The sequence below is a fragment of the Heptranchias perlo genome, chromosome 5, assembly GCF_035084215.1.
Source record: "Heptranchias perlo isolate sHepPer1 chromosome 5, sHepPer1.hap1, whole genome shotgun sequence".
NCBI classification, from domain to species: Eukaryota; Metazoa; Chordata; class Chondrichthyes; order Hexanchiformes; family Hexanchidae; genus Heptranchias; species Heptranchias perlo.
The window spans coordinates 74,282,072-74,295,800 of record NC_090329.1 but is presented as its reverse complement, the minus strand read 5'-3'; the positions used below and the strand labels follow the sequence as shown (position 1 = coordinate 74,295,800).

At 39.1% G+C, this 13,729-nt stretch overlaps 1 protein-coding gene across 1 annotated transcript in view; it reads right to left on the bottom strand.

Moving 5' to 3' along the window:
- Window positions 1-1,986: 1,986 nt before the first annotated feature.
- tbc1d32 (TBC1 domain family, member 32) overlaps window positions 1,987-13,729 on the bottom strand; it is a 252,709-nt gene continuing 240,966 nt past the window's right edge. The window contains exon 34 of the mRNA XM_067984662.1: window positions 1,987-2,769. Coding sequence (XP_067840763.1) covers window positions 2,659-2,769 — 111 coding nt within the window. The 3' untranslated portion in view covers window positions 1,987-2,658. The remainder of the gene's footprint in view (window positions 2,770-13,729) is intronic.

Sequence of the window (13,729 nt, the reverse complement as noted above, 5' to 3'; positions counted from 1 at the left end):
CGAAGATCAGCCATGATCTTATTAAATGGTGGAGCAGGCTCGAGGGGCCATATGGCCTATTCCTGCTCCTATTTATTATGTTCTTAAACAATTAGATTTGTTAGCTATAAACCTTGCAGGTTTTTTCTACAGTATATAATAGTGTGATGTTAGTACAACTAAATGGACTCAAGTTCAGAACATACGGGAAAACTTGTCATCAGTACTGACACAATTTATTGCTCATATTACCTGAAAGTTCCACAGCTTTATGAAATATGAAATCTACTGCAACAAAATACTTTAGACATTTGATCAAAATGTTAATATTATTAGTATATTTAAACAGTTAAACCTATTCGCAAAATGGAGCAAGGCTAACAACACATAATAAACTCACTCCCTTCAATGTGGTTGGAACAGAGATTATGAGGGAATATTCTTCAGCAATTTAAATTCTATTAAATTGGAGGCAGTTCATGTTGGAGAGACTGTGATCCCCTGAGCTCTGAAAGAAATTTAATTCTTTGGAAATCTGCCTTCAGAGGTTTGAATGTTACATCAGCAAAGTCCAGTATGGAATACATTTTGATAAAAATGCTAACTATTGCAATTATAGTATGAAATGCAGACTTCATATTACAATGCATATAGAAATGTGAAAATCATAAGCAAGTAATGGGCCGGAAATTGCTGTGAGCGGTGAACGACTGGCGCTCACTGCTCCTTACATACTAATTTACCCATGTTGTATCCGCGGTCTATACTGCGGGAACTTCCTCTAATGTGCACCTGAAGAGTTCAGCGTTAACTTCCTCAACCAATCAGAATGCAGCATCGTTGATAAGCCACGAAGAAATCAGAAAGTGCAAGCTACAACAGTAAAATCATTGTAAAAACAGTTATTGACAGCGAGAGAGTAAGAAATATTGAATTAAAAGAGATGGAAAGAAAAAGTAAAAAATAACATTTTAATTTTTAAAAAAATGTACAACAACTATTCAAATCGCAACGAATGAGAATCCACGTTTTAAAAATTTAATTTTCAACGCTAGAGAGGTAGTTTGGCAGTCATTAAGACTTACCACGCTATTAAAACTTGGTTTAGATCTGATATATTTGAGTGTACTTTTTTTAGTTGGTACTTACTAGCAGCAAGTTCACTCTCCTCCATTGATTTCCAATGCAGAACCTGCTGGGGAGCTGTCAGTCCGCGCACGGAGCTCTCACATCGCTGGCAAACCAGGAAGAGCAAGTTCTGGATTTCCGTGCTTGACTGCGCATGTGCGGCCACTGGAATTTGGTCTTCGATTTTGCCTTTAATAACGGTGAGCGCTGTTAGTCTCATTGTTATTTTAAAAGCAATTTCCGGCCCAATGTGTTCAAGTCCAGCTCTAAAAATGTTCCAATTGACTGCGCGGGTACCAGTATATGAAAATGTACATAAAGTAGTTTTGCACTAACAAGATAAAAAATACAACATTGTGAAATTAAAGAGCAAGATTGTTTTCCCAATTCGTTAATTAGCTATTAATAACAATTCAAAATTTGATTTAATTAAACACTAATCACATATTTTGACAGCCATTTGCACTGGCGTTCCTAGTGGCCATCATTGCTAAGGTACAAATGATGGAAAATCTATTGGATGATATATTTCTGTCAATTGCATGTTCTTTAAATACGCACCCTATATGGGCAGGTGAATTCCACATCCCCTGCGGCTTCCAGTCTGAATTTTGGAAGTGGTGGGGGCAAGTGGGAACATCTAAAGAATTTCCGTCCATATCCCCTGGAGTTAGGTCAGGGAGCTATTGTAATTCCAGAAGAAAATCCTTTTTGTGTTTATAAACAGGTGTGCAACAGTACTATATTCTGAAATCTTTTACTATGGCATAAAGTTCTAGACAATGTAGACTTGTTTTTGAAGTTTACTTCTGTTCAATATGATGGATTTAAAAAAACTGTAGTGCCACAATTTCAGAAAAACACTTATCGAAACATAACTCACGTACACTTTTTATTTAACAGACCAAAAACCCAATCTTGATTATTTTACACAAGTACAATTTCTTGCCCATTTACAAATAAATAGATTCATTGAAATTCTGTCATCCACAGTCTCTTGAGCATGTATAAATTGCCAACATTTATAGATTCTAGGGTTGAATTTTCATGGCAGTTCTCCCAATCATCCGTCGTAATTTCGGCAGAAGATCTACGGAAACCCCAGAGACAGTTACGGCGGACGATCATGAGGCCTGTGGAAATTTAGCCTCACTGTATCCAACATATCTGCTCTCACAATAACATACTGGAGAGAAAGTTATGAAAAAGAGGTATTCATATAACCCTCCCAAAAATATTTTTATTTAATACTCTGCAGATGATTTTTAGTGAAATTGTGGTAATTTTATTCAAACCTTTGCAGAATTACTACTGTTTAACATGCTTTTCATTCACAGTATGCCACCTAAATAAGAAGTTATATTATTTGCACATGTAATTATATTACCAGTGCAAACTTGTACACACAATTTCTTTATATTGTTCCAGTAAGATATTTTGAAACAATTCTGTTATTACTATGGTAAAAAAAAGGTTACGCAAATAAGAATTAAAGATGGTGGTGCTACTAGAAAGTAAATAAATCCTTAATTTTAAAGTTATTTTCACTACTTATGATTTAATGTTTTCCATTTCTGTCAGTATAGTAGTTCTGTAGGATTGTTCCAAATTTCCCATATATTCCAAGTAGCTGCTAACCCGAAATCCATGGATTGCTTCCTCCTATTTAAACAAAAATGAAAGAAATTAAAAATTATTCTGACAAAATGCTGAACCAGACATTCGGGATTAAAACAGCATGATGCTTTCTCTGAAAGTATCAAAGCAGCATTTTCTCTATTGCAAAGGTTTATGAAAATGAGAAAAATAGCTTCAAATATACTTTTTTCCATCACCACTGCTCTTTAATTCAGGGGTACAGTATATTATATTGCTGTTTTAAATATCACTATATACCTGTAACATACAAAAGAATATGCTAAAACCATCTACAAGATATAGTAAATAAATCCACAAATGATAACCGATGACTACAGAAGCCACAAGTGAGTTATGGTCAGTCTTTGTCATACTTATTCTGCTGGCCAAAAGAATTCTATTTATCCCACAGATTTAGGTCTTTTTAATGAATTAAAAGTGGAGAGGTTCTTTAATACCCTCCGCTATGTCAAATGACTTCCTTACATCTTTTCTTACATCTTAAATATTCCTCAAACACATTCGCCTGAGTCCCGAGTATGGAGTCATAGAGCTAATGTGACGTTTTTGCTTAATAACTATCTGTTAATTAAAAAATCTGTCACCATGCAGAAATTACACAAACCATTTACTGCTTTAACTCCATACAAGAGACTGCAAGTGTCGTATCATTGCATTAGATGGTTTTTTTTCTGCTCGGGCTTTACCTCCATAGCGAGTGATAGAAAACTCCAAACAGTATTGACATTTTTGTAAATACAGAGTAAAATATTTTGTACTAGCTCCATAACTCAATGTAAATCAAGTTACAGTTGAGGCAGAGACAGCACTAATTATTGTAGCTTTCAGAAGGCAAGAGGTGGGCTACACAACCTGAAGGCCAAGTACAAACATCATAATCCCTGTCCATTCCACTGAATAATTACAACATCACTAATGTGGAGATACAAGAAATATAGCCATAGTTTCCAAACTACATGTAGTTAAAATTGAACAAATCACACACAGACACAAGGCTTTATAGACATTACACACAACCAATCAATACAGATGGAGTTAGGACTTTCAAGATGTTTACAGATTAGTTACATTCATATTTAATTAGTTGCATTCAGGCTTAATTTAGAAAAGTAAAACAAGATTTCAATTAAGTGACAAAGGAATGATAACTAACTAGGAGTAATCTATATACTATAGAAAGTACAGTGATCTACAAGGAATGGAATGATTTTATAGATTAAAAAGTTTATCATATTGTCAGAGTATTACAAAATTAGAAAATATTTTCACATGAATTTTACATGTCCACATTAAGTACATGCTTACATTTTTATTCTTACTTGAGAACAGCATGAATATCAATACATAAATCATTGGATATAAAAAAATAATACAAGGTATCCGACTTCAATCATACTGCACTGTATATCATCTGCCAAAATCAATAACATTCAGGATTAAATTACTTGAATGGTAGTTTGTTTCACCATAGAGTGCAGAAACAGCAAAATCTCTAAATAGAAAGTCTGGTCAATGACTGCTGAATCTAAGGCAAATACTGAAGTATATTTACTTTCCCGCTCACATGCTTGGTTTGCGGCTGTTCAATTACCGTTAGTGCCACATCAAAGCTCCAGCATCTGACCTATTCCTCATCTTTTGTCACTGCAACTCTATTTTCTGATTAAAAAACTATTGCACTGCTGAATAATAATCCACTTACATTCCAGTATATGAATGCTTACACATTTTTCATCTAGTTTATCTTAAGATTTGCAAAGGCTAGCCATTTGATTGGAAACACACAACAGGAACTATTTGCTAAAAAAAAATAAGATTTCATGTTTCATCTACACAGGTGCTGCAACTAGTATAACATTTTAGTATCTTTTGTCGATGCCCTCCCAAAGGCAGATTCTTTTCTTCTCAACAGGTACAGAAAAAGCATGTTGTATACATAGCTTGGTCTGCCTAAAATGATATAATAATTTTTTTTTTTTTAAAGAGTTCTGCTATTGTGGAGAGAAAATAATTTATAGACACTTGAATACTACTTGTTTCCATACATCATCTTTGCCTGGGTTGGTTCAACTTACTGCATCAAACACTGCATTTAACTAAAATAGAATGACCAGCAACAATGAAAGCATAAGACAAAGCCACAGTAAAAGTTTTAGTTCTAATAATACAAAATTACAGCAATCTAGGGAGGATATAAAAAAAATGATTTTCCTTCTTTAAGGGCGCTGGCAACACAGATGATAGAAAAGCAGAACATAATTTCAGAAAGTATTTTCTTTGCTATGCAGCATCTAAATTATCTTTTGATACATACCTCAGCATTACTTGATCAACATGTGAAAAATGAAGGTTAGAGTTTAGCAAGGGGAGTGAATTTCTCATGATAGATTTTCAAGTAAATGCTTAGGAAGGAATACTAAAATTCTGTGCATGCATCCTTGCTAGGTTCACAGAGGTCTCAAGATCATGAACACAACTTCACTCAACTAAACTTGCTTCTGATGACCATTGTGATTTGATGCAGATAGTGGTGCAACTACTGAGCAAAGTGGCAATGCCCTTGGAAAATGTGTCAGTAACATATAAAAGGGGCTACAGGTAAGAGACATTCTGGTTCAGTTATGATTAGCTACTTTTATGGTGGTGGTGCAGTGGGTATTTGGGCAACTTATGTTATAAGTTCCATGAGGTTAGCATTTCCTGCATTGCTTGGATCTAAATGGACATAGAATGAAAATTTCTACAATTTGAGATTCTGCTGTGAAATTAAATAAGATTTTAATAATATTTTTTGCTCTTAGTGTTTGATTTATGGATATGTATACCCCTAATTCTGCTATATGGGTAGGGCAATGCTAAATATAATTAAAATCCACAAAATAGTTAGCATCAGCCTAGTTATGATACTCTGCACCTCACTATTTTATCATTAATAAATCCAAATGCTGCACCACATTCACTTCTCCTAAACTCACTAAATGTCAAGTACAGTAACCCAGAAGTTCACAACTGTCACAATAAATGTGATATGTCTCCATTTTACAGCATACTGTACTAACAAATCAAACGTAAAAGGAAAGTATACAAAAAGATTAACCAGACTTTTGGAGTAGCTCTTTTTTCCTAATCTTTCATACCAAGAGACTAAATACATCATCTTAAAAGCCTATTTCTTTGCCTGTACTTTTGACCTCTCCAATCTTCCCCATTTCCCTCTTTGTGTTTTCCTTCCCCTCCATAAATTGTCCAAAACAGTCTTCTAAGTGAGGGCACCATATAAATGTTAACTGTTTTTGGAATGGGACTAAGTGAATAGTTCCTTCAGAGAACCAGATACGGCGCAATGGACAGAATGGCTTCCTGTGCTCCAAAATTCAATGATTTTACTGCACTGAAGCAGCGTAAAACTTCAATTGTTTTTAATAATTCATTAAAGACACACGAGACAGGTGGTTGAGGCGCAGTCTAAATATTGTGCTATGGAGCGCTAAGTTCTGGACTTGTTCTGTATTTCCACTTATAATTGTGGTACCCATAGTACTATACTGTTCTGAGTCATTTGCAGCCCACATATTCCTTGTCTGTGGCCTTTGGCAGACTTTTTGCTCTAAGAGCTGCTGGGTCTTCATTGCTTGGCTGAATGATATTGTCCAAACTGATGTGGAACATTATAACTCTCTGGCTCTTGTTCTCCAGCAAAAGATGGCAAGGAATACCACAGAGCAAGTAAAAAAGCTCTATTAAAATAGAACCATGGTTTTCAAGGTAACATGTTGCAGATTTCCTGGGATTAGCATTCCAGGAAAATTTTGGTTGGGGTTGTGGCCATCAACAAAACTTTAGTATTCCATTCGTAACCCCTCAGATAATGAAGCAGTCCGTGCCCACATGCAGCAAGACCTGGACAACATCCAGGTTTGGGCCGATAAGTGGCAAGTAGCATTTGCGCCAGACAAGTACCAGGCCATGACTATCTCCAACAAGAGAGAGTCTAACCACCTCCCCTTGACATTCAATGGCATTACCATCACCGAATCCCCCACCATCAACATCCTGGGGGTCACCATTGACCAGAAACTTAACTGGACCAGCCATATAAATACTGTGGCTACAAGAGCAGGTCAGAGGCTGGGTATTCTGTGGCGAGTGACGCACCTCCAGACTCCCCAAAGCCTTCCCACCATCTACAAGACACAAGTCAGGAGTGTGATGGAATACTCTCCACTTTCCTGGATGAGTGCAGCTCCAACACTCAAGAAGCTTGACACCATCCAGGATAAAGCAGCCCGCTTGATTGGTACCCCATCCACCACCATAAACATTCACTCCCTTCACCATCGGCGCACAGTGGCTGCAGTGTGTACCATGAACAGGATGCACTGCAGCAACTCGTCAAGGCTTCTTCGACAGCACCTCCCAAACCCACGACCTCTACCACCTAGAAGGACAAGAGCAACAGGCACATGGGAACAACACCACCTGCACGTTCCCCATCAAGACACACACCATCCTGTCTTGGAAATACATCGTCGTTCCTTCATCGTCGCTGGGTCAAAATCCTGGAACTCCCTTCCTAACAGCACTGTGGGAGAACCTTCACCACACGGACTGCAGCGGCTCACCACCACCTTCTCAAGGGCAATTAGGGATGGGCAATAAATGTCGGCCTCGCCAGCAACACCCACATCCCATGAACGAATAAAAAAAAAGTTGGTTAATTTGTTCAAAAAATGGAAGAAATGCCCATTTTTTTCTTTGAAATTTACCACCTGTTAACCAACCTTTAGGAACATGCATGGCTTCTCGGTCATATGCAGCTAGTTGACTCTGTTGCAATGTAACTACTGCCTGCAGAAATACCTGCTGTTACAGCTGTGTGCTTCCCATGCCCTCTGCACTCCTGCTCTGTGACTGTTCTGTGCTCTTTCTCTTCCTACACTTGGAGATACCCGGCCACTGCCGTATGCTCTTTCTCTCACTACGGTGATGCTGCTTCAAAATCTTTCCCTTTGTTAAGCCCACTAAGTTCAAATTTGATCTGGAGTGCAATATTCAATTTTTGATTATCCTCCACAGCTGCATAATTCTGCATGAATTTTTCATAACTGGCCTTTAACAAAGCTTAAACAAGCAAAAATCAGCTTTTTCTGAAAGTTTGCTAATTCTCATTAATTCATTTTTGATGGGGTAGGGATCCTTTGAGAAGGACCAACACAAACATAGTCTGCTGGCATTTTCTATTAACATTTTCTACTGACATTACTGTTGTTCTCACCCAAGTCTACTTTTTTTGAAAAATAATAAAACAGAGAAAAACATGGCCAAGTGAGTTGCAGATTTTCATTAGATTGCCTGGAGGTGCAATTCTCCAGGGAAAAAAACACTGGAAGATGCACTAATCTGCATCCGTCTTGCTTAGTATCTGGTGACTAGCTAAAGAGAGAAAATTAGTAGAAGCTTGAGGGCAGAACCATCCAGAATCAGGAACTCTGCTCCACTGACATTGAACTGAGTGTAACATAACTTGGGTCTACAGTATACAGGTACTGGTTTGAAACTGGTATCTTTGGTATGACAACACCATTTAATATCTGCCCTGACAGAAGCACAGCTCAGAGGCAGATGGGCAGTCCACCGAATCGGGTAAAACAATAGAGAATCAGTCACATCATTGGATTGTTTACATCTTATAAATGTGCCTGATATCGACAGGAGGCATAGCTGGAGATCACTCACACCAGGTCCCTGCCCATAACAAGCATTTCCAGTTGAGGTTTTGGTGGAGGCATGAAGCTCTTGCTGTAAAGATGTGGGAATTTCATCTTAATATAATAATGGGCCAAATACAATATTGTTTCGACAGCCAACGGGCACAGACATAAGCGTACCTGGTGCACAACTGGTTTAGCCATCCATGACCAAATATAGCTGGACCATATCGAGCACTATCGAGCCTTGCTCTTTTCTGCTAAAACCACACATTCCTCCAGGATAATTCTGGAGATCAAAGACAATCACAGAGGCCTAGGGGGTTAAATTGGCCCATGTAGCCTGTTTTTCAGGCACTACACGGCCTCCTATGGCAGGAAGCATGTGCACACTTCCAACCGGAAGTGTGATGCCCATTTATTGGGTAAGGACAAACAAGAGGCGTCCTTTATCCACGCCTGATCAGGCATTAGTGCATTTGCATATGCAAATAAGGGGCCTGCTGCAACATTGGTTTGCCTCAGAGAAAACCAACCCTAAACATTGCATAATTAAAAATGGCAAGTACTTACCACAATCGCCGCTCTTGGTCCCGAGACCTCCACCTCCGACATCCAGGCCCTTGCCCCTCCCGCTGGCCTCCAAGCCCTCCCGATCATCCCGGCCCCCAACTTCCAAGGCCGCGGACCCTCAATCCCTCCCGCCGGTCCATGGTCTTACCCGAGGTCCTGATTCTCCCTCCTGATCCCCGACGTCTTCTCTGAGGCCCAAATCCTTACCCATCCCGCCCAGCGACTGCAGCCCCCTTAGAGACTTAGAGACCAACGTTACCCTCTACAGCCTGGCTGATAGCACCACTGTGACAGCCCTGTACATCCACAAAGCACAGATACAATTGGGTGCATGTATCAACAGAGTCATCACGGAACAAACCACAGGCATGTCAAAGCAGCACTTCCAGATACTTAGATCAGGAGGCGCCTTACGATATGGCTCAAAGTCTCCTAGATCATTGTAGTCTGCTACATGCTGCAAAACATTGCCATCCAACAAGGCATCAATAGGCACCCAGAGGAGGAAGGCAACACAGAGGAGCAGAAGACTCCATAAATGAGCAGGAAGTGGTTGAAGTTGCAGCTGCTGAAGCATATTTTCTTTTTGAGCTTTTTGCAGGGCTATCACTGATGATATTTTCTATATATCCAATGCATCAACAGCTTACCCTCATGTTTATGTGCTGAGGTAATAAATTCAAATTATCAGGAGGAACATAGGAACAGGAGTAGACCATTCAGCCCTTCGAGCCTGTTCCATCATTCAATAGATGATGACTGATCTATGACAATACTGCATCTATCTGCCTTTGTCCCATATTCCTTGATACCCTTACCTAACAAAAATCTATTGATCTCAGTCTTGTAAATTTCAACTAATCTTGCATTCACAGCCTTTTGGGGAAGCGAGTTCTAGATTTGCACTACCCTTTGTGTGAAAAAGTGCTTCCTCATTTCACTCCTAAATGGCCTAGCTCTAATTTTAAGATTATGTTCTTTTGTTCTGGATTCCCCCACCAGAGGAAATACTGTATCTATTCTACTGAATCCCTTAATCATTTTAAATCCCTCGATTACCCCTCAATCTTCTATACTCAAGGGAATACAAGCCTAGTTTATGCAACCTGTCTTCATAATTTAACCATTTAAGCACTGATATAATTCTGTGAATCTGCACGATACCCCCTCCAAGGCCAATATATCTTTCCTGAGGTTTGGTGTCTAAAGCTAAACACAGTACTTCAGATGGGGTCTGACCAATGTGGGGATAAAAACCCCTGAACAAAAGACATTTAAAGGAAAGGGTTAAAAGTGTCCCTTTTAAACATTACATTTGAAAACTGCAAACACAGTCATGTAAGCAGAATTGGTTTAAACTGTGTTCTCCAAATTCTGTCTTTTACCCTCAATGATGTTGATAACATTGGAAAAGCTTTCAAGCCTGCAAACACAAGCTTTTCATCACTGCAGGGGGTATTGTAAGAAAAGGGGATTGCTGAAATTTACAAGGCAACATGTTGCTATCACAGCATACATCAAAGGTTGTTTACAAAGTTATGGTTTGGGAAAGCAACTATAAGAAGTTTGAAACAAGCCTGCAAACATAGAAACATTGAAAAAGCTTTCAGAAGATTCTAATAGGTATTTGGCTTGTAAAAATTACTGATAAGAAAGGGATAAGTACCATGTTAAACAAGACATTAACGGACTAGAACGCATTTGATGAGGGCCCCACACAGAATTGGAGACACAACGGTTATAAAAAAGGACCTCCACACAAGATAAAAGAAACCTGTGCATTTCAGTGATCACATGATCTTAGTTTAACTACACCAAAGAGTCCCAGTCTGAGTATCAAATAGAGAGCGATTGGACAAAAAGAATGACACTTCTCCTCAATCCTACGTCTTACTGGTCCAAAACAATATAAAAGAAGACTTTGCACCGAAATCTCTCTCACTGCAGTCGAAGAACTTACAAGAAGACCTAACAACAGGAAGAAGAAAAGAGCCTCAAGTGCCGAAAGGCTGATAACCCTTCAGGCCTTGATGAAAAATCATAGGTATAAGGTGATATGTATTAATGATTTGCCTGATGTGTGTATGAATTGTTAAATCATTAAATAATAACGTTGCAAATTACTAAGTAGAGGTAGAAGAAGGTCATATGTATGGTTTGATTTTGCTTCATGAATGCTCGTATGGATTATATAATTAAATAATTACTCTTGATTAACGAAACTACTGTGAGGGTGATTCTCTTTGCTTGACTATTGTCCAGGTTGAAAAATCACTGGAAAATCAGGTTTTTCCTACACCAAGGGGCTGTACAACTGAAGCATCACTTCCTCACTTTTGAATTCCAATCCTTTTGAGATAACATTAGCCTATTTGATTACTTTTTCTACCTGTGCACTAGCTTTTAGTGATTTGTGTATATAGACATCTAAATCCCTTTGGTCCTTCACAGCATTTAATCTCTCACCATGAAGAAAATATTCCGATTTGTCTTTCTCAGATCCAAAGTGGATCACCTCACACTTCCACACATTGAATCTCATCTACTATTGTTTTGCCCATTCACTTAGTCTGTTTATTTTCCATTGTAACTTCCTGCTCCCATCCACACAATTTACTGTGCCTAATAACTTAGCAGCATCTGTAAACTTGGATATACAACTCTCTATTCCTTCATACAAGTCATTAATATATATGGTGAAAAGCTGAGACCCCAGTAAAGATGTTTAGGGAACACCACTTATCACATCTCACCAATCAGAGAATGAACTCTTTATCCTTACCCTCAATTTCATGCGCTTTCATGTTTGCTAATACTCTCTTGTGCGGAAACTTATCAAATACCTTCTGGACATACAAAGATACCCATACTGGGTATGATTACATGCATGTCATGCAGCTACATCACATGGAAGGATTTGTTTCAGGGAAGTGTATTTAAGGATGTGAGTTAAGGAGGTTGCTGCAGCAAAATGTACATTCATAGTAGAAAAAAAAAGACTTGCTTTCATTTGGCGCCTTTCACAACCTCAGGGCATCCCAAAGCGCTTTACAGCGAATAAAGTACTTTTTAAGAGTAGTCACTGTTGTAATGTAGGAAAAGCGGCAGCCAATTTTCACACAGCAATGTGATAATGACCAGATAATCTGTTTTTAGGTGTTGGTTGAGGGATAAACATTGGCCAGGACACTGGAGAGAATGGCCTTGCTCTTCCTTAAATAGTGCCATGGGATCTTTTAAGTCCACCTGAGAGGGCAGACAGGGCCTCGATTTAACATTTCATCTGAAAGGTGGAACATGCATGCATTAATATAAGGTAATGGAAACTTGTTGAGGTCACTAAGCATTTTGTGGCACTGCAGCCAAGACTGCTGATGCATTTACATTGGTGTTAGCCTCCCATTCACTCTGAGCAACTAGTTTGGGTACTCAGCGGTAGTAAATCCTGCAGATTTGCTCCAATAACATTTTGATGACCCTTATCTTTTAAGACTCGATAGACTCTGGAACAGTTCCTACAGATTGGAGGGTGGCAAATGTAACCTCACTATTTAAAAAAGGAGGGAGAGAAAAAACAGGGAATTACAGACCAGTTGGCCTAACATCAGTAGTGGGGAAAATGCTAGAGTCTATTATAAAGGATGTGAGAACAGAAGACTTGGAGGGCATTAACGGGATTGGACAAAGTCAGCATGGGTTTGTGAAAGGGAAATCATGCTTAACAAATCTACTGGAGTTTTTTGAGGAGGTAACTAGTAGAATAGATAGGGAGAACCAGTGGATGTGGTGTACTTGGATTTTCAGAAGGCTTTTGATAAGGTCCCACACAAGAGGTTAGTGTGCAAAATTTAAGTACATGGGATTGGGGGGAATATACTGGCATGGATTGAGAATTGGTTGACAGACAGGAAACAGAGAGTAGGAATAAACGGGTCTTTTTCCGGGTGGCAGGCAGTGACTAGTGGGGTACCACAGGGATCAATGCTTGGGCCCCAGCTATTCACAATATATATCAATGATTTGGATCAGGGAACTGAATGTAACATTTCCAAGTTTGCAGACGACACAAAGCTGGGATGGAATGAGAGCTGTGAGGAGGATGCAAAGAGGCTCCAATGTGATTTAGACAAGTTGGGTGAGTGGGCAAGAACATTGCAGATGCAGTATAACGTGGATAAATGTGAGGTTATCCACTTTGGTTGTAAAAACAGAAAGCCAGATTATTATCTGAATGATGATAGATTGGGAAAAGGGGAGGTGCAACGAGACCTGGGTGTCCTTGTACACCAGTCGCTGAAAGCGAGCATTCAGGTGCAGGAAGCAGTTAGGAAGGCGAATGGTATGTTGGTGTTCATTGCAAGAGGATTTGAGTACAGGAGCAGGGATGTCTTACTGCAGTTGTACAGGGCCTTGGTGAGACCACATCTGGAGTATTGTGTGCAGTTTTGGTCTCCTTATCTGAGGAAGGATGTCCTTGCCATGGAGGGAGTGCAACAAAGGTTTACCAGACTGATTACTGGGATGGCAGGACTGACATATGAGGAGAGATTGGGTCGACTTGGCCTATATTCACGAGAGTTTAGAAGAATGAGAGGTGATCTCATCGAAACATATAAAATTTTAACAGGACTAGACAGACTAGATGCAGGGAGGATGTTCCCGATGAATGGGGAATCCAGAAC